The 19,800-nt window shown below is 39.7% G+C and overlaps 1 protein-coding gene across 1 annotated transcript; it reads right to left on the bottom strand.

The window, feature by feature from the left end:
* Positions 1–33: 33 nt before the first annotated feature.
* ETFDH (electron transfer flavoprotein dehydrogenase) lies at positions 34–19,773 on the bottom strand. Its single transcript, XM_074541179.1, has 13 exons — positions 19,614–19,773; positions 17,570–17,716; positions 16,926–17,155; positions 15,977–16,058; positions 15,600–15,718; positions 15,214–15,291; positions 12,556–12,702; positions 10,658–10,798; positions 8,556–8,699; positions 3,545–3,713; positions 1,634–1,816; positions 1,065–1,286; positions 34–760 (listed from the first exon to the last, which is right to left on the bottom strand). The coding sequence occupies exons 1-13, from the start codon at positions 19,645–19,647 to the stop codon at positions 597–599; spliced, it is 1,860 nt and encodes a 619-aa protein (XP_074397280.1). The 5' UTR covers positions 19,648–19,773; the 3' UTR covers positions 34–596.
* Between the last annotated feature and the right edge of the window lie 27 nt (positions 19,774–19,800).

The following is a 19,800-nucleotide window of genomic DNA, read 5'->3' as shown; positions in this document are numbered from 1 at the left end:
ATTTCTTGTCTACCAGCATTTTTATTCCTTACATAGAATGAAGATGCAGATTTATTTTTTTTTAGAACCACTTTACAAGAGGTATTCCCTATTACCATAATCAGAAAAAAAAACCCCAAACTGAAAATTTGATGTAAAATGTAACACTTTAAAGCAGTGACAATTTTATAGACTGATTTATTTCCCTGACTACCAGGTATGATTACATGTAAATCACTCCATCTAGAGAGAGAAAATACTTTTTTAAAGGTGGGTACTAAATTATTCCACCATAATACGCACAGTTCTGGATATGGCTCCTGCTATCACTGAACTTCAGTAGTACATCCAAGATCCAAAGCTCCTTTGTCAGTCCTGATAAGAACTTTCGCCTGCCATACAGCTCCTGTAAAGAAGTGCTATTAAATAAGGCTAGGGTTTAACCAGAAGGCACCAACTTTGTATTTAATGCAACAGTCAAATGTAAAATTCAGTATGGCACATTAGTCTCAAACTCTTTTAACATTCAAGTCAGTGCTGTACATTAATTACGCTGCAGCATAAAATACTCCAACATATTTGTTGGTGATCAGAAGTCACTGAATTGATCTGTTAGTTTACATTCCATTATAAGCTGGTCCTCCTCCACCTTCAGGTACTACCCAGTTAATGTTCTGACTTGGGTCTTTAATATCACATGTTTTGCAGTGGACACAGTTCTGAGCATTTATTTGCAGCCTTGATCCTTCTCCTGATTCCAGAGGAACATACTCATAGACTCCTGCAAAGACAAGAAGGGAGCTATCACTTTGCTGAACAGCTTCCCCCCTGCATGTATATTCTACTTACCAGCAAGTGTAACAAGGGAAGAATATTACTAATGTGACTTAATTCCCTTCTAACACATATAACAGTTATTTCATCACAAAAGTACTGCTAACATGTTTTAAGACCTTCAACTGAACCCCCTTCTTGGAGGAAAATTGGGATGGAATGCTTGAAGTAAGTAGGAGGTCAGGTAGACCCTTCCTGAAGTACTTAGTCTTTCCTCTTGCAGAAACAGCTGACACATTTTTGTTACCTACCTGCTGGACAAAACCTTTGCTCCGGTCCATCGAATACAGCCAGGTTCCTGCTCACAGGGACGCTGTCATCTTTGAGAGTTAAGTGAGGGGGCTGGTCATCTTCATGGTTTGTACCACTTAAAGCCACAGATGACAGGAGATCAAAACTGATTTTTCCATCGGGCTTTGGGTATTCAATAGGGGTGCAGTCTTTGGCTGATTTGAGCTGAGCATAATCTGGTCCTAAATACATTTTTAATAAATTTCAGTACAGAATTATTGTAATTTGCAGTTACTCAAGAACAATTTACCTAAACTGTTTTAACTTCCTTTGTCATCAGAATGAAGTACTTCATAGAAGACAGCCTTTTAAATGAGACAAATATCTATACCAAGTTATACTAAGCAATGTTTTAATGTCTTAATTTATATTGTATGGTAGCTGATACGAGGGTCTGCTTCAATTTCATCATCCATTTCTTTTGTACACTTTAAGGCCTCATGACTGGACCAGATGTGCACTAGCCGAAACAGACCAGAAAAGATTGACATAGAAATTTAGAATCTTCTTCAGGAGATAATGAAATTACCTGGATGTTTTAATGTCCATGGTTCCATTCCTCTGAGTATCCAATAAAATATGCCTGTATATATCATTCCTCCATACACACCAAGTACAGTATGGCAGGATGGTCGGATGTTTCTCACTGCATACAGCTCTTTCCACACCCAGGACTTCTTCAGGTTCTCTTCATATTCTTGCACATCAAGTCCTAAGGCAGTACATTACTTGTTAGGTACCTACAGTGCATCAAGACTATCCTTGAAATAAGAGAATAAATGCTGAATAAAAGCAACTGCTAGCAATGAAATCAGCAAAATGAGAATTTCAGAACTGTAAGCTAGGAATATACTAGACAACATGTTTCAGCTTCTTGAATCAAGAGATGTGTTTTGTTGGCAGACATGTACTGTTTCTTTGTAGCCTCTATTAAATGAGCCACAAGCAGCATTAAATTGTCTCAAAACTCAGCAAAATATAATCAGACAGGTGGCTCCATTGGCACCTCTGTGGGAAAGCAGCTACTCACTCACAGAATCTGAGTGCTGACCAGGACAGTCCACCTGTGATCCAAACCCAGGTTTGCAATTCTAATGTCATGTTCTAAAGCTTTTTCCAGAGAACTTTTGCAACCAAAGTGCCATTTCAGTAACTATAGCTATGGCCCAACAGATAATGCCAATTCTAGATAATTTCTCCCTTTGTAATCAGCATGTTAATGAGACGTATTTGACTGCAGACTTGTGATTTAAACTCTTTGTATTCTTTACAAATACATTTCACAAGACATTTCACACTTGATACATCTACCACAGCGTAGTTAAAGCCAAGTAATTATATTTAAAATAATCTTTCTTCAAATGAAGATTATTTGAGAGCTTTCTCTTCACCATTCTCCATTACTACTGTATAGGAATAAATGTTCTAAATAATGAGTTTTAAGCCCTGTCTACATATGAAAAGCATGCTTCAGTCCACATTTCCCATAAAGTCCATTATCTTTGCAAAGAGAAGGAAGTGGGCTGTAGCAGTCCAGCCTTGACAAGACTGGAAAACAGCATATAAAACATGTCCATAATCAAACAGGAGTGACACACTACCCACCAACAGTACTTATAGCTTCAGATGGATTCTAAGCATTTTAGCATGTCTAGCTGAAGTTTTAATTGTTCAGCACACCTTCTGTGTATGGTGTGTTTCAGCTGAATGAGAGCTCATTAGGCCTCAATCCACCAGTACAGACAGAAGATTTCTAAAATAATCATGTGGCACCTGGGTATAGTCTTAGCTCCAGAGTGACCAAAACTCTAGTTCTCTCTCTCTCTCCTTACAGATTTTATTAACAGATTTAAGGGGACAACCAAGGCTTAAACAAATCACTACAAGGTGGTCAGGACCAGGTGATTACTACAATGTGCTTGTATTATGTATAAAATACACATAGTCTCAAACTGAGACAACTAAAAGATTAAAAGACAGAACAAAGGACTGGATGAAAACAGGATCCTAACAACAGTAAGGGCAAATTTGAAAAATCTCATGCTGTTTTGCTTCATCTAATCTATTCCCTTTTTTTTTTTCTTGTTTCAGCAGGCTTTCAGTAACACTTTCTGAATCATAAAGCACTACTTTTTATTGTGTTTGTAGGAACAAAACTATTCTTGTTTACTTACACAGGAAGCATAAGCTTACTTTTCAGAGGGTCATTAGAGCTTCTAGCAGTAGGATCAATACTTATGAATAACAGCAAATAATGATTTCTTTAATAGATAATTTGACATTATCAATAGTAAATAATAAAATATATTTTAAACACACCCATTTCATGATTTATTCACATTTCCAACTAATTATTTCAGCCTGATTAATTACTGCTGTTAGTTGGTGGTGGTTCTAACAGAACACAAGGTAATTACAAATCAAAGTAAAATGATCTTACCTATTGTCTTTGATTGGAGATTTTCATTGGTTAATCGACTAAAAATGGCTTCTGAAGCCAATATGCCACTTTTCATTGCAGTATGTGTTCCTTTGATCTTGGGAACATTCAAGAGTCCAGGACTGCAACCAATTAATAATCCACCTGGGAAGGTGAGTTTGGGTATTGACTGAAGGGAAAACAGAACGAAAGGTTTTGTTCTTGTTTGGTTTTGTTTGTTGAAGTGAAAATAACATTCTGAAATTAAACTGGCATAAGGCTTGAGTGTCCTTTCCATTTTCAGACCTGGCACATGTACTCTCTAAAGATGCACCAGTTACTCCACTTACTCATGGAATTTGAGCACAGGATGCACATAGGAATACAGACACTTTACTTGTGCTGTATAAAAGTGATATTTTCCTTATATCCTCTCCACAGCTGCCTTATGTGCAGCAAAACTCCAGTAGTCACCCACCGATATGGTGTTCCTCCTTCAAGCTCAAGTAAATGTTTTAAAATAAAAAACCCAAAGTCCCATTTGTTTCCCTGATTTCCACACAATAAGTTGTAGTCATCTCACCTCACAGGGCTTTTTTGCACAAATTTTTTTCTGTGAAACTGCACACTGCTATCATACCTGCCCCCCTCCTCCTTATTTTAGAAGTTGCTCACAGTCAGCAAATATATTTTGGTGCAAAATCACCATCTTACTCCCATTCTGTAAGCATAGAGTATGGTCAACTCACAAACCTAACACAGCCAAGATGATTTGGTCAGGTCAATAGTATCAATATATTACATTATATACCTATATTGACTGAGGAATACCTCAGCTATCAAGGTGATTAAGATTTTACACTGGAAACAGCTTCGAAGTGCAGACTGACTGCAGAACTTTGAGCAGAGAGCTCTGATCAAAGCCTAAGTCACAAATTGCTGAAGCTTTGAACATACCCTTCCTCCTAAAGTCTTTAGCGCTGAGCAGCACATCTTAATCTAGCATCCTGCTTTTATTAAAACTGTCTGAAAGAATTAATTTTGCAGTAACCTAAATACTAAACAAGTAGTTGAATTTCATGAAAAATGTCAAAAAATGTATCCCTTAGAATTTAGGTTAACCCAAATCAAAAGTTTTGTTTCTTCTGCTTGTTCAATTGTTACCTCTTTACTAGTCACCCAGGACTGCTTACTTTTGTATAGTCATATAGCAATCACTAAAAAGTTAAATTACACAGCATTTCCTCTGTGTTTTGTGCAGTTTGTTTAATCAGAGACCTAGTGATTTGGTTCACAGAAAAGGTAATTCAGGCTGGAAACACAACTACAACTTACTTTTCTGGGAAAAGAAGTTTCAAGTTCAGCTACATTACACTTTTTCAAAGAGATTAAGTATGTGGGATGTTCTCTCTTTTCTCAGAAAACAGCCATCCTATGTTATCAGGATTCAATGGTGCAGCACTGACATAAGCATAGAAAGACTTCTTGACTGACTCTGAATTGCATAGGAAGATGGTGATCAAGTATTTTTCTTCTGCAAACACTGTTTCATGTAATATGCACAGTGACCCACCATACTGCTAAAGAATAAATGAGATTAAAGATGAGTCATGTAACACAAAAGGTAGCACAAACTGCAGCTGTGGTAGTAATTCTCATTATTAGTACTATGGCACTTGGAGCCTGCTTTCATAGTCAGTGGAAGAAACACATCATGCCTCTGAGATACAGAAACAAAACAAGACTGCTTTAGAGAAGGGGAGACACCTGCTCCCTGCAGAGTCTTTCCTGCTGGCAGGCAGGAAACCTCATGTTCTTCCTCCCTTAGCTCCAGACCAGGGCTTACAATCTGTTAAGTGAGTCTGATGTCTGACACTTAAATGGGTTGTCAGGTTTTCCCCCCGATATTCACGGCATACACTGCTCAATAACTGCAACACCTTTTTCTCCACAAAACTCTTAAACCTTTCAAAAGATTTGATAAAATAGAGACCAAATAGAGGGTGTATGGGAATTTGGGTGCTTTGTTTTGTAGTTTTAATAAATATTATAAATAGTAGCTACAGAGATTAAGTTACTCTTAAACTCTTATCTTTCCTTCCACAGACATTAAAAAACACATGCACTCTCTCTTCCCCTTCACTCTGTGCTAAAGATTGTCATTAGGTTATCTCTAACAAAAAAGCTGAAGTTGGTGGTAACTCTATACACCTATTTGATGCAATTCTGTTACCAAAATCAAAAACTGGAGCTATGGAATGACTTACATAAGAAAATATTCCTGGACTACAGTGATACAAATGAGTCAGACTGCTACAGTTATTAATCAAAGCAACACATGCAAAAGAAGAGCTAATCTTAAAACTCTTCCTAAGTGAATCATCAATAAAGCTTTTTTTTACTGAAGCCATGTATTAAAAAAAGTCTTTTAGAAGAGTGACTTCATGATCACCTAATCAAATCTATCTAAAGGAAATTAAAAAAACCCACCAAAAAAAAACACCAAAGCAAAACATACTCATATATTAGGAACAATGGAAAGTAAGGGACATATTGGTTTAAATCCAACAAAGATGTTCAAAGATGAGGCAGAGATGTGCAAGATCTGCAGTTCTACTATGTAACAGCACAATGTCTGTAAGAGACTTAAAAATACTGTATTCTTTCAGCTATAGGTTTTGAGTATAAGGAGGGTGCAACTAAAGTCACACTCTGGCTACTTCACCAAAGCCAGAAATTCAATGACTCTGTGTGATAGAGAAACCAGGGCACAGGGTGGAAAAAGAAGCCCCTCTTGCATAAAAGCCTAGATTAGAACATCTTGGTATTTTTCATGGTGTCTGTGCTAATAGTGGAGTGGCAATGGTTTTTGAAACAAGCCAGTAACACGGCTGTGTTACAATGTGATATGACATATTTCCACTGCAGAGTGGACAAAATCAACGCTCAGATTGATTAAATGTGCAGCATGGGTGTAATCAAGAAGCTGCTTCCCAAACTCACATGACTCACTGCCAGGAATGCACAGTGGGGTCAAAGCCCAACTGCACATGACTGTGACAAGAATGAAGCTGTGATGAAATTCTGCTTGTATTGCAAGAACCTCGTGAAGCCACGTTTATACTGAGAAGAGGTTCAAAAAGGAAAGGCAAGGTAGTCAGAGGGCAGAGTGGCATGGCCCCACACACAGGCTGCAGATCACGGACACTCAAGCTAGTTTTAAGGTCCAAACTGAAAGGAGCATCTGGAAGATGGATCTGGGAGTACAGAAAATACTGCCACACCCTGTGTTTCAAGATGAGAAGCTAACAGGTTGAATGTACCTTAAAACTGTTAAATATAAACTCCAGACCATTTTTTTGCAAGCTTTTCCAGCCCTTTCAACTGACCTTAGTCAGAAAGGTCAGCATTTGAAAAGAAATGCATCAATCAGACAGTCTTAAATAATACATATTCACAATTTTACCTTCTGCACTACTTAAGTTAACAAAATGAACCAAGTATTCCACCTCCCAAGAAAGCAGAAACTCAAAGTTGAGCATGAAAGAAACTCAAGGTATTCGTACTTGAAGAGGTAAAGATTTACCTGCCAAACTACATTACAGTTTCAGCACCATCAGTGACTTAAGGCTCAAGCACTGAAAAGGAGTTCTTTTTGCTGGGATAAATAAGTAATTTGGAAGACCTCAAAAGAACAGATCAGTGGTACTACCCTGTCTTCCCGAAGATTCCAGGTAAAACAAAAGATAGATGGCATCTTTGCTGCTGAACGTTCTTGAATGCAATATAAATTCCACTTCACTGGCTGCTCATAGCTTGGACAAACACTCTGCTGGGTAAAAACTCTGGATGTCTGCGCTCAAAGAGTTTTCGTGAGCGGAGTTACATCCAGTTCTCAGCCAGCCACCAGTAGGATTCTGCAGGGCTCAGTACTGGGGCCAGACCTGGCTAATATCTTTATCAATGACCTGGACAAGGGGATTGAGTGAACCCTCAGTCAGTCTGCAGGCAGCACAAAGATGGGTGGGAATGCGGATCTGCTGCAGAGGGATCTGGACAGGATGGTTCTGTGGACCAAGGCTGATTATACTGACATCAGTAAGGCAAAGTGCTGTGTCCTGTCCTTGGGTTACAACAACTCCATGCAGTGCCTTAGGCCAGGGGCAGAGTGACTGGAAAACTGCCCAGCAAAAAGGACAGGGGGAGTCCTGCCAGCTGAACATGAGCCAGCATGTGCCCAGGTGGCCAAGAAGGCCAATGGTATCCTAGCTTGGATCACAAATAGTGTGGCCAGCAGGACCAGGGCAGTGATTATTTCCCTGTAATCAGCACTGGTGATGTTGTATCTCGAATCCTTTGCCCAGTTCTGGGCCCCTCACAAGACATTGAAATGCTGGAGTGTGTCCAGGGAAGGGCAATGGAATTTATGAAGGGCCTGCAGCTCAGGTCTTATGAGGAGCAGCTGAGGGAGCTGAGGGTGTTTAACCTGGAGAAAAGGAGGCTCAGGGGTGACCTTACTGCTCTCTACAGCCACCTGAAAGGAGCATGCACTGAGGTGAGGGTCAGTCTCTTCTCACAAGTGGCAGGAAGAGAGGAAAGGGGCTCAAGTTGTGCCAGAGGAGGTTTAGATTGGATATTAGGAAAAATATCTTCACAGGAAGGGTTGTCAAGCACTTGCACAAGCTGCCCAGTGAAGTGGCTGAGTTGCCATGCCTGGATAAGACATATAGATGTGGCACTTGGGGACATGGTTTAGTGGTGGACTAGTAATTGGACTAAATGATGTAAATGGTCTTTTCCAATCTAAATGTTTCTATGTTCTGTATTTCATTCAGAAAGTAAAGTGAGCATGTCAGAAGATTTTCAGTACAACAGAGCCTAAGACTAGCTAATCTCAGCAGCCAGTACCCAGCAAGACAAGAAGCTTTTTCTGTCCAGCAAAACATTTGGTATAGCATGCAAACCAAATCTACAGCACTAAATATATCGCTATAGAAAACTCAAAGATCAAATCTTTGTGAAAAAAAATTACCTGGATACCACCTTCATTTAACGCTCTGGCACCATAGGCTATCCTTGTTCCACCCTCCAAAGTAGGCTGTACACTAGGATGATGCTTCCACCTCTGAAATTCTCTAAATGGATTCAAATAGGGATTTTGATAATCTAATCCAACCTTAAAAATAGAAAAAAGTGCACATAAATAAAAACAAGGTATGAAATTTCAACAAAAAATTGAAATCAAAGCACTTGCATATTACCACATCAAGTCTTTAAATGTATTTTATTCTAAAGCAACCTCAGGATCATTCTACTTAATCTACTGCCAAAAATATATTTTATTAATGGTACAGCAGGAGCAAATCTAAAAATTTGCTGCTACAAGTCTGCTCTTGTCCCCACCTAAAATATGGAAAATATTTAATTGCATTGTAACCTCCTTTCAGCTGTCTTTGGCATAAAAAGGATTAAATTAAACATGACTTAATGAGTGGGATAAGCAGCAAAACTTGTTTTAAATCTGCATTTCATACCTCTGCCCAAAAAAAGCTCAAAAAAGAGGTAAACAATTATTTTTTGATTGTTACATCCTTGAGCTCTCATACTTTAAACAGTTCTTCAAATTGTTTAGTACTCAATTATAATTTCCAATTAGGTGCCATTGTAATAAAGCACAGGGGAGCAATGATGAAAGCAGAAAATAGGGTAAAATAGATTGCCAGTGGGCTGGATGCTCAGGATTCTTATACATTTGAGAATTTGACCAAATATATACTCTGAATTTCCCATCTTTAAGATATTCTTACAAAGAATTCTATTGCTGAATTTTTCTCTTTTGAGAAAGGGACTATTTCTGGTTCCTGTGAGCTTTATTGGAGATAAGTAACAAAATACATCATGAATCAGCAGCAATCAACACTTTGGTATCTGTGGCAGCTCACTGCTTTCAGAGCAGTGCTTGCATCTGAGCTGCTGACAAGACAAAATTAATGAACAAGTTCCAAAATAAGGGTAAAATAACCCAACTACAAGAATCATCTCAGACTGAAATAGGTATAAAGTTCAAAGACAAAAAAGCGATTGTGTGTTCACACAGAAGTTGATTTTTTCCTCTCTGGATAGAATATGAATGTTACTGATTACCTACCATTCTCTGCAAGAATCAAAGCTCTCAGCCCTTCTAAAATCAAACAGAAATTGAGTATCTACTGTACGTACTTATTAATTCCAATATTGGAAATCTGTACAGGACAAGTACGCGTGTCTGAGAGAGGTAATGAATTTTTTCCAATGCTTCTTACAAAAGAGTTAGACAAAAATATAATTTTTCCACACATTCTGTAATCCTTCTGAAATCTAGGAGACAGAAGTGTCAGCTCAGTCCCATGCTGCTGAAAGTCCCATTTGTATACTTGACTCTTACAACATCTGTGTTGAAGCATGTGCACAGGGTAAATAGTGAATTTTTCATTTTGAACTGTAGGTGACAGAGTATTTCCAATCCCTGCTCCTCCTTGCATCACCTGGCTGCCAGAATGACACCAGACTAACTCTAGAGATCTCACACTTCTGGTAAGTGGCAATAAGCAGGAAGAAGCTGCCTGCCCAATTCAGAAAGGCAGTTGCTAAAGAGGGCAATGCCAACAGGGGTGCAGAATACCAAAACCAAAGTGAAGAGCTCAGAAATGAAAAGGACATTGCTAGTAGCACTGCAGTGCTTCCATTTTAGACACTTCTCTCAAAAAGTGGAGTTACACACAGGTTTGACACATGGATTAGGAAATTAAACTGTAAAAAGTGCATGTGGTTTAGATTTCCTAACTTACAAGAATTTTTTGAGCACAGTTTTGATTAGTCATTTGGTTTTGCCATTACCAAAATTTGCTTTGTTTGCAAAGAAATTACGAGTAAGTTTTCTAGTTGGTCTCAATAAAAGACATTGGATTAAAGATAGATTAATACGACAAATTAGCCTTCCCTAGTATGGGCATAACCACACTTAAGATTGAGAAAGGACTAAATTTGGTCAATTCCTATTCTTGTATTTACATTTTGTCATTAAAACAGAGAAAAGAAACTGCATAAAATGAAGATCAAACAACATGTAAGAATGAAAAAACTAACTTCACTTACCACAAATCCAAGAGCAACTAAAGGCTCAGGCTCATTTAAGTGATAAAGAAAGGATCCTCCATATGTATGTCTGTCTAATGGCCAGCCTACAGTATGTTCCACTCTTCCTGGTTTCCATTTTGTTTTATCAATAGTCCATAACTGAAATGAGGATGACCAAAAAACTACTTCAGATTGCAAAGTAATGGCCTTTCAATAACATATTAAGAGACAAATACACAATCACATATAGGAGAAACTTAATTTACTCCTATGAGCAATGCAAAAATTCATACAGCAAAATACCAACTGTTCAGTAAAGTTTTTTTGATTACTATTTGAGGTTTTCCCAATACCTCTCTTAAAATGCTATGTATCAGAAAATGTGCCTGAGACTCCAGTATTACACCCAAAATTTTCATTCCAAGATTCCTAATATTAGTGACTTTGACAGATACTTCTGCCACAGAATGCAATGCTTATGTTGACTTTTTTCTTTGAAAGTATTGTTTTTTCATATGATTCTATGAATTATCTTGTGAGTTTTTCAAGGTCAGGACAAAGCAATATGCCTGAGTTGATCTAAATATTTTCTGCCAAACAAATTGTCCCATCTCTGCTGTCTTCTACACGTTTTCAGTGCTCCACTGGCCCATGGTGAACTCAGAGAAGCATTTTCATGTTTTCAAGATTGAGTCAATTTTCTGCTCATTTCACAAAACATCTTTGCACCATGGAGGTACATGCCAGGCACAGTCTAATGGCAGGAGGGCAGTTGAGCACCATGGATCAGCTCAAGCATTGAGGGCACATCTACAATAATGTTCCAGTTTAGATTAAGGAGCACATTTTTGAGTGGGACTTCTGATTCCTCCCACTTACTGTGTTTTGACTCACATCATACAGCAGCCAAAGCATGAACTGGATTCCTTCAATGTGAAACTCAAAGACAGGGTCCTAAAAGTCCATCTAAAACATTCCAGTCATGCAAGGGCACTCAGTCCATGGGACCAAATGACAGCTAGTCCAAAGTAAAAATAAACCTGAGGCATGCATAGTACGGACAACAGCTCCTGAGCACCAACTACTTCAGATCCACCCCTACTGGACTGCACTATTTGCTAAAGCAGACAGTCTCATCTGGAAGTAAGGGAACTCTACAGGAAAACCCTTCTTTAATGACAGTTTCAGTATCAGAGACTGTAGCTAAGATTATGTCATATTTACAGAATGGTTAGTCTCTACATGATTAGTGTAGACTAATCATTTAACTAGTATGTGCTTACAGCTACAAAATATTTAAGTAATTCTGTTACAGTCAAAACTCTGAATATATTCTAAAATAATACAGCTCTTTTTCATGAGTGATATTTCCTGAGTATAGAGTATTTTAAAAAGGAAACCTCATTCCTATCCCAATTTTATATGCCCAATGAAGGGAGTTTTTTGTTAAAGAAAGGCTCATCCAGAAGGTGCTTCAGAGACCACGATTCATCATCTGAAACAGCTCTCCTCTCTCCCTTTTACTAACATACAGAAAGCCCACAGCAAGTATTTTCTTCCTTCCTCATGTACTAAAGCCCCCCCAAAATTAGGCAGCACAAATTCCTTCCTTGTTTAGCAGATATACGGAAAACAGGTATCACAAATGACTGTAATTTGAAAATGTTACAGAGCAGATTCACAGGTACCTCTAGTTAAAACAGGTACAAGAGAAGCAGCAGCTGAAGTGGAACAGTCACAACATTCAGAGAGGATCTGCTCTGATCAGCCTCAGAACAGCAAAGATTCTGAATTTTCAAAGTGTAACTCAAATTCTTTAATTCTTCTGTCATACAAAAATTAGCTAGAAAGCAAACGGAATCCACCTTTAAGTCTCATGCTATTTTCTTTAATTGTTAAAACGATGCAAGTGGTACCTCTTTCAATCCAATGCCATAGCTCTGGGGTTGACAATTCTCCCTTAGATTGTATCTTTTGTACAGCTGTTTGGCTAGATGTCCATGACAACCTTCAGCAAAGACTGTGACTTTAGCATGGAGTTCCAAGCCTCTTTCAAAGGTAGCCTGCAAAAGCAAAGCATTTCATCAGCAATTAGGTCTGTGCCACACCAAACTCACAGCAAGAAAATGGAGAGTAATAAAGTGATTTTACACTACTTGGTGACACAGCTCAGACACTACAGACCATTGCAAATTATGGCTCTAGTTCAGTTGTCTTTTCCACCCAACCATGACGCACCCCTGGCAAGTCTTGGAAGGGGATTCCAGTGGAACAGCCCCACAGTGAACCGCTACTCATCACTGAAAAAGACAATCTTCCCAGGTCAGAGAATACTTATGTTAAATCTGCTCCTTCACAAGGTGCAAAGGAACTCTGACAAAGAATCTTTACCTGTTACATCACACTTTAATTTTTGCTCATGAAGTCACATCACATTATGTTTTGTGCCCCAACACAAATGTCACAGGCTAGACAGAACTACCATATCTGAAAAACCTGAATCACCCTGCTCCCAAAAGGATTCACCACATGACATTACCCCAATCTGGCATGTTAAAACAAATTAAAAATTAAACTAAATAAAATACAACTATAAAAAAATTCTCATTAAAAATTCCAACAAGGATTGAGAACCAGGTAAGGGGAATTGGCACACTGCTGTATGAGTACATCACCTGCATCTGTGAGCACACTGGACAAGAATACAGATTATGTTTACAAAATTTTCATAATGAAAAAAACCTTGATTTCAGTCAGAAAGTTTGATGTTGAAAAAGACAAGGACAACAGTTTTGGATTGACCTCATCAACAGTACTCAATTAAACCATCTCAAGGTAAGCCAGCATAGGTTTAAAAGAAGTTTACTGCTTTGGTTTTTAATTGTCTCTCAGGTGCAATCTGCTTGTAACTTACAAATGAAAATGTTCCCTCTAGTTGAGAATTACATTTAAAGAGGAGTGACAGGATTTTGTTAAATTCTTGTACTCTTTGAATTTCTGACTGTCAATGTGAACTTTTGAATTAATTTTACAAAATTCTAAACAAGAGTTACCTCTTGAATATATAGTCTCCACTTTGAAGTAGCTTTATATAAAACAAACTACAACTCCACATTGTAAATATTAGAAATCCATTAATTTGAAACATTTCACTAATGTGACACAGCTGTATTTCACATTTAACAACCTTCTCCAGTATCTACACAAGAATTAATATGCAACTTGCTACAATGTTTTTTACCACTGTCATTTTTATTTGGTTGGTGCTGACTGCAAGGTGAATATCTATTCATTAACCACAGTCTATCTGACTAGGTTCTGTATAAACATGTTGAAGATACTCTTGCCTAGGAGGTTATACAAACTACACCTATTTACCTGAGCCTTTATGCACTGGAGGTAGTACCAAGTGACAGAACTGACAGCTTAAAAACTTGACAGTCCAGTAAAAAAAGCTGCAGTAGAGGCACACTCATTGCGTACATGAAAGAAGTTAAGAGAGGAATTCTCCCAGAACAAATGGAGAAAAAAAATGAATCTATGTTTTGAGGATGTTAAGAAATACATCTAAAATGTTCCTTCCCATCTTAAAACAAACCCAAACTCCCAATGAAGCTGCACATGTTACTTGTGCCACCTTCTGGACAAAGCATGCACTGGAAAACTGAGAGCTGTCAGTGTGTCTGTCCCCTACAGCAGATAAAAAAAATTACACTGGAAAAATACATTAATCCTCCACTGGCTTTATTCTCTCAAAAAAAGAAAGAGTCTTTTCTTCTCACTCCCTGCCTTAAATGGGGAAAAATAGCCCACACTTTATGTGCAAGTCAATACCTCTTTGAAACTCTGGGAAACTAGAATAAAACTTTATAAAAAAGGAAAGTAAATGTTAAGGAAAAACTTGTACTCCTAATTTATGTAGTCAAATAATTCTGTGTGAAAGTTGCTCCAAGCAAATCTGAGGTGCCACATTTTCCCAACATATTTTACAGGGAAACAGCAGACTTAGGGCAGGTTCTGGATTCTACTGAACAAAACAAAAATCCAAGTCTGACACCTAGGGCAGATTACTGCATCCTTTTGGATGCAGAAACATGACCAACCAGCATAGAGGTATAAAGACTCAGTGTCTATCTTGCCCCAACAAGGTAGACAGATTGTCAGCAAGTGCAACTGTGGCTGTAAATATCAAGGAAACCAAACCAGCCAGAAGCACACTCTCTTACATGTTGCCAGTTACCAGATGGACTAAAACTTTCTATTTCACCCTTGGACTTTTTTCCAGGAGTTCCTGGAGTTCTTTGTGTTGTTTCCAGATTTCACATATGCCAAAACACCTTTACATAATCTTCTTCAAGACAACTTTTATGAAAAGGCTTTTTCTACTAATCTCAGAAGAATTTTACAATGTTCTGAGATGAGAATACAATCAATCAAATTAAATAGGGAGGGAAGACAGGTACTGAATTTTACAACTTTTCTTATGCTGCAGCAAGACTACTGATGGCAGTAGATGCAGATGTACCACAATTTTCATAATCAGACCCCTAGTTATGGGGAAGATAGATACTCACTTTAGGTGCTCCATCCTTCTGAATGCCCACATCATTAGTTGCTATCCCTTTCACGCTACCATCTTCATGAAAAAGTACCTTTGGAAATATTTAAACAAACAAACAAAAAACATTGTAATGAAACTGTACTCTGAATCTATTAATTATAAGTTCTAAAGCAGAACTTCTAGACACTATGACTCAAATGGTCAAACATGAAGATCATGTATTTATTAATGTATTGTGTGCACTTTGCTGGATCTGAGCCAGGGAACTGAGACAGAGAAACACAGTTTTCACAATACATATCAGTTAAAAGGGATGTTGCACATCTTCAAATGATCATGACTGCACTGAAGGGGGTTCCAAAGCCACTTTTCATAAACACACACTGATGTCATTAGTACCTCAGCTGCTGCATAGCCTGGATATATCTCAACACCCAAAGCTTCTGCTTGTTCACCTAGCCAGCTCACAAGGTGGCCCAGACGCACTATGTAATTTCCATGATTAACCATCGGGAGCCCTAGGCAAAAGAAGACACACACACATATAACACATGGGACACGAAGCAAAATAACCAAAGCTGTCACCTCCACAGCTACTACCTTCAAGCTAGTCTCATGTGTTATCAGAGCCATCACCTACACAGAGTGTACCACTGTAACCTATTATAGTCTACATACACTTGCTGCACTACACCAACTCAAACTTCTTTTGATTCATGGAGAAGTTCAAAAAGACACAGAGGAAGCTGACTCTCTTTTACCTCACTAAACTTTACCTGGAAGGATTGGCACTGGAATTCTAGATGTCTTTGTTAAAATTCCAAACTTGTCTTCAGTTACAGGAGTATTAAGTGGAGCCTACAAAAAATTAAATAGAAGAAGTAGAGGGTTATGTTTTGTCAGCCAATCCAACAGAAACAACAGAAACAACAAAAACAACAAAATCAAACAAAATCAAACAAACTACAGGTTTAGTATAGCACTTCTTTAGGAAGGCACCAAAAGAGAGAAGATAAAATACTTTATGAGGCAGTCATCAGACAAGAATCAACACAACTAGTGAGGTTAAAAAAAACACCAAATTTGCAAATAACATCTATTGTACACAGGCCTGTACTACATCAATAGTCTAGACCTTTTTAAAGAAGGCAGCTCAACGTGCAGATTTATCACCATAAGGCAAACTAAAGAGTTGACAGCTGACTTCTTGCAGCTCTCAGGTGATAGCAGGCAGCTGACTGCAGGTCAGACAGCTGTTCCGGGACCTCTCTCCTAAAATCATCTTAGGCCTTTGCTACACCAGGGTGTCTGCACAGAAGTCAGGATCAGTCATCTCCAGGAAGAGCAATTGTACAGATCCAGCACATCTGTCATTGGTAAGGACCAAACATCTTCCTGTTTGTACAGAGGAGGTGGACTTTGCACACAGGCAGCAAGTGCAGGGCACCCCAGGCTGCAGCAGACATACTGTGTATGTGCAGTAGGACCACTGCAGAAAAGAGCAAAGGACACAGCATATCTGTGTAGACAGAAAACATCCAGCATTGTTGAACTACAGGAAACAGACTAAAAAGAAGGTGCCCATTTTTGTTTTGTTCCATCAATGTATTTTAAAATGGTGCTTATTACCAAGGGTACCAGGGACTAACTCATACCAGAATGAGTCAGATATGAAGTTCCTTACACTCTAGCAATGAACTTTGGTGTTTACATGCTCATACATACCCCTCGCTCTTTCCAGTCTGGAAAGAGTTCTTCTAAGGCCCTTGGCTCGACACAAGCACCAGACAAGGTGTGTGCACCAATCTGAGAAGCCTTTTCCACCAGACACACACGCACTTCCCGGCTGTGCTCAGCAGCCAACTGCTTGAGGCGAATGGCTGCAGAAAGGCCGGCAGGGCCTGCTCCAACAACGACAACATCAGCTTCCTCTGCAAATCTTTCCATGTTTACCCCTTCAATAGAAAAAAATGATCATAACATAAGCCAATGTCCAATTTCTTCCAGCCTCTCTCTCACTAAAACCAAACCCTCATGGTAAGAACAATTGAAAAAAACAAGCAGATACATACTGAACAGAACTAAATCTTGTTGTGATAATCGCTAAACCAAAAGCTGCTTGTATATTTTCTTTATTAAAACAAGCATAAAGTTTCCTCTGATATTATATTATAGCACTAAAGACACTCATTGTGAGATAGCAAGCAAAAATTTCATTTGAAATATTAGTACTGTATGTAAGCACAGAGAATTTCCATAATGAGAAAAAGCCAGCAACACATTTCAATGTCTTTAAGACTCAGCAATGACAATTGTAATGGCAATGATAATAACAATACAGCAGCTTTTAAAGAAGGCAGTGTTTGTACCTTGCCATCGTTTGTCTTTGTCCCGAGGATGAATTGTGTAGTGCGTGGTTATGCGAGGCACAGTGGCAGTGGAGGCACATCGTGAGACACGCAGCGATTGAAGGCAATCCTTCCTCAGCAACTTCAGAGCATGAAAGCACTGACGTGCTGCAAAAACCAGAAACAACTTCATCAAATCAGTAGTTTCTCAAATTTTTCAAAGTTTCAGAGATGCAAGAAGCACAACAAATATGACAGCTTCCCCCTCCCAAAGGCTACCAGGTGATGTGAAGATGAGAAACCATAAACACAGATTTTAAAATTTTCAAGTAAGGAGGATGCTGTGTAATTTTTTTATTAGCAGCTTCCCCTTTAAGCATTCTTTACTCAGTACACAGGCCAGCCATGCATAGCTGACACAGGATAATATACACAGGTGCCAAACACACTTTAAGTTCTGATTTAATTTTGAACTTCAAAAGGTTTACTTCAAACTGCATTAAAAGTGACCAAACAACGGTAGAAACGGGACATGCAAGTTTAGCTCTGACATCTCAACACATGTTGAGACTCACAGCTTGAGGCTACTAACACAAGGCAGCTCACCTAAAGTACATGCCATGGTCTGCAGTAAAAGCACAGACCTGAACCCAAGTGTGCTTAGCCAGAGCTAGGAACAGTAGATACAGGTAACCATTACCTTTGCTGCAGATACAGTAATTGTTGTGAAAACAAATTAGAATTTCTGCGTAAGCAAATGGACGGAAAATAAAGTTTCAAATTATCAAACCCATCAGGACCCTATTCAGAGAGTTATTACATGTCATATTTTCCCTCTTTTAGAAACAAGTAATAAATGTGTGTGATTTGTATTAAAAAACCCTAGTATCATTAGTATGAAAGTGAGTTAGTTAAACGGTCTGTGAACTAATGTGCCTTCCTTAATAATATTCCTTCCTTAAAGAATTTGTTTTATTCAGGGATGAAGAATACCTTATTTAAAGTGGTATATATATATATATATACACATATATATATATATATATATACACCACTTTAAATAAGTGGTATTTATTATACCACAATTATATATATAAAGTTTCTGCAAAACTACATAAATAAAATCACCAGTGTGCTTTGACTGAAATGTTTAGTTGAGAATGGCAATTGGCAAGGCCAGCACAAGCATCCTGAGTCACAACTCTGCCCGGTGACAATTAGGCCAGAGGTCACTACATGCAAGGTAGCAAGCACTATCCATGTTGGTTCCTCAACAGGAATTCTATACCTAAGCAACATAACATAAAAGGTGGTATTATCATAGCACCTCATGATTCTTAGTTATCCTTTACCTGCAACCAGGCAGGATCTGAGAACAGGTACTCTATAAGGTTGATAATAACTACATTCATATATATATATACATATAAAATGAAACTTTAACTTAACTTTCAGGATTTGATAACAACAGAGGGCAGATTCTTGCCCAGCGAGCGCACAGGGCCTGGGCCACGACTACTGAGAGCTCAGGGACTCGGAAAGCGATGGGAAACGCCGGCACGACCCAGGCAATTTCCAAGGAGAAACTTTGCGGCAGCTCTTCAGTAACAGCTGTCGGGATGCTCTCTCCACAACTACTTCCCAAGTAAATACACTCGTTCCGCTGCTTTATTTCACCCTTTAAAGCAGGTGACACCCAGCGTCCCGCCCATGTTTTTAGGCACCCCGCTGCAGGTGAATAACCCACGTCAATATCACAGAGCCGGGCCGCGGGCACCGGTCACGCACAGCGCTGTCCTCCGGCCCTCGGGCGCACAGAGGCCCCGGGCAGGGGGAGCCTCAGGCAGGGGGAGCCCCGGGCAGGGGGAGCCCCGGGTTCCCGCCCGCCGGCCCCGCTCCGGCCCCGCGCCCGCCCGGACACCGGCGCGACCCAGCCGCGACCTTTGCTCCGCCTCGGCGCCGCGCCAGCCGCCGGCCCCACCCGCCGCGCCAAGCGGCAGCCCAGCCCAGCCCGCCCCAGCCCGGGCCGAGGCCCCGGGCGCTCCCGCCGGGCACGGCGCGTTACCTCGGCCGGCGGCCGGGCAGCGGTGGAACAGCATCGCAGCGGGCCCGGCACCGTCCGCTTCCCGCGACCGCCCCGCGCTCACCCCGCCGGCCTCGCCCCGCCGCGCCTGCGCGCCCGGCCACGGCACCGCCCCGTGCGGCCGGCAGGACTACAGCTCCCAGGGCCGCCCATCCGCGGCCGGGGCGGT

Source organism: Zonotrichia albicollis, chromosome 5 (assembly GCF_047830755.1).
Source record: "Zonotrichia albicollis isolate bZonAlb1 chromosome 5, bZonAlb1.hap1, whole genome shotgun sequence".
NCBI lineage: Eukaryota > Metazoa > Chordata > Aves > Passeriformes > Passerellidae > Zonotrichia > Zonotrichia albicollis.
The sequence above is the reverse complement of the archived record's forward strand: the minus strand, read 5'-3'. Positions and strand labels throughout refer to the sequence as shown.

What these genes read in the sequence shown, in the direction of transcription:
- ETFDH (XM_074541179.1), bottom strand. Translation starts at nt 19,647, where the DNA reads ATGCTGTTCCACCGCTGCCCGGCCGCCGGCCGAG. An exon ending in CAGGCTATGCAGCAGCTGAG is followed by an intron (nt 15,292 to 15,599) that starts GTACTAATGACA and finishes ATATTTCCAAAG; the next exon opens with GTACTTTTTCATGAAGATGG. An exon ending in TAAATGAAGGTGGTATCCAG is followed by an intron (nt 3,714 to 8,555) that starts GTAATTTTTTTT and finishes TTTTCCCTTCAG; the next exon opens with TCAATACCCAAACTCACCTT.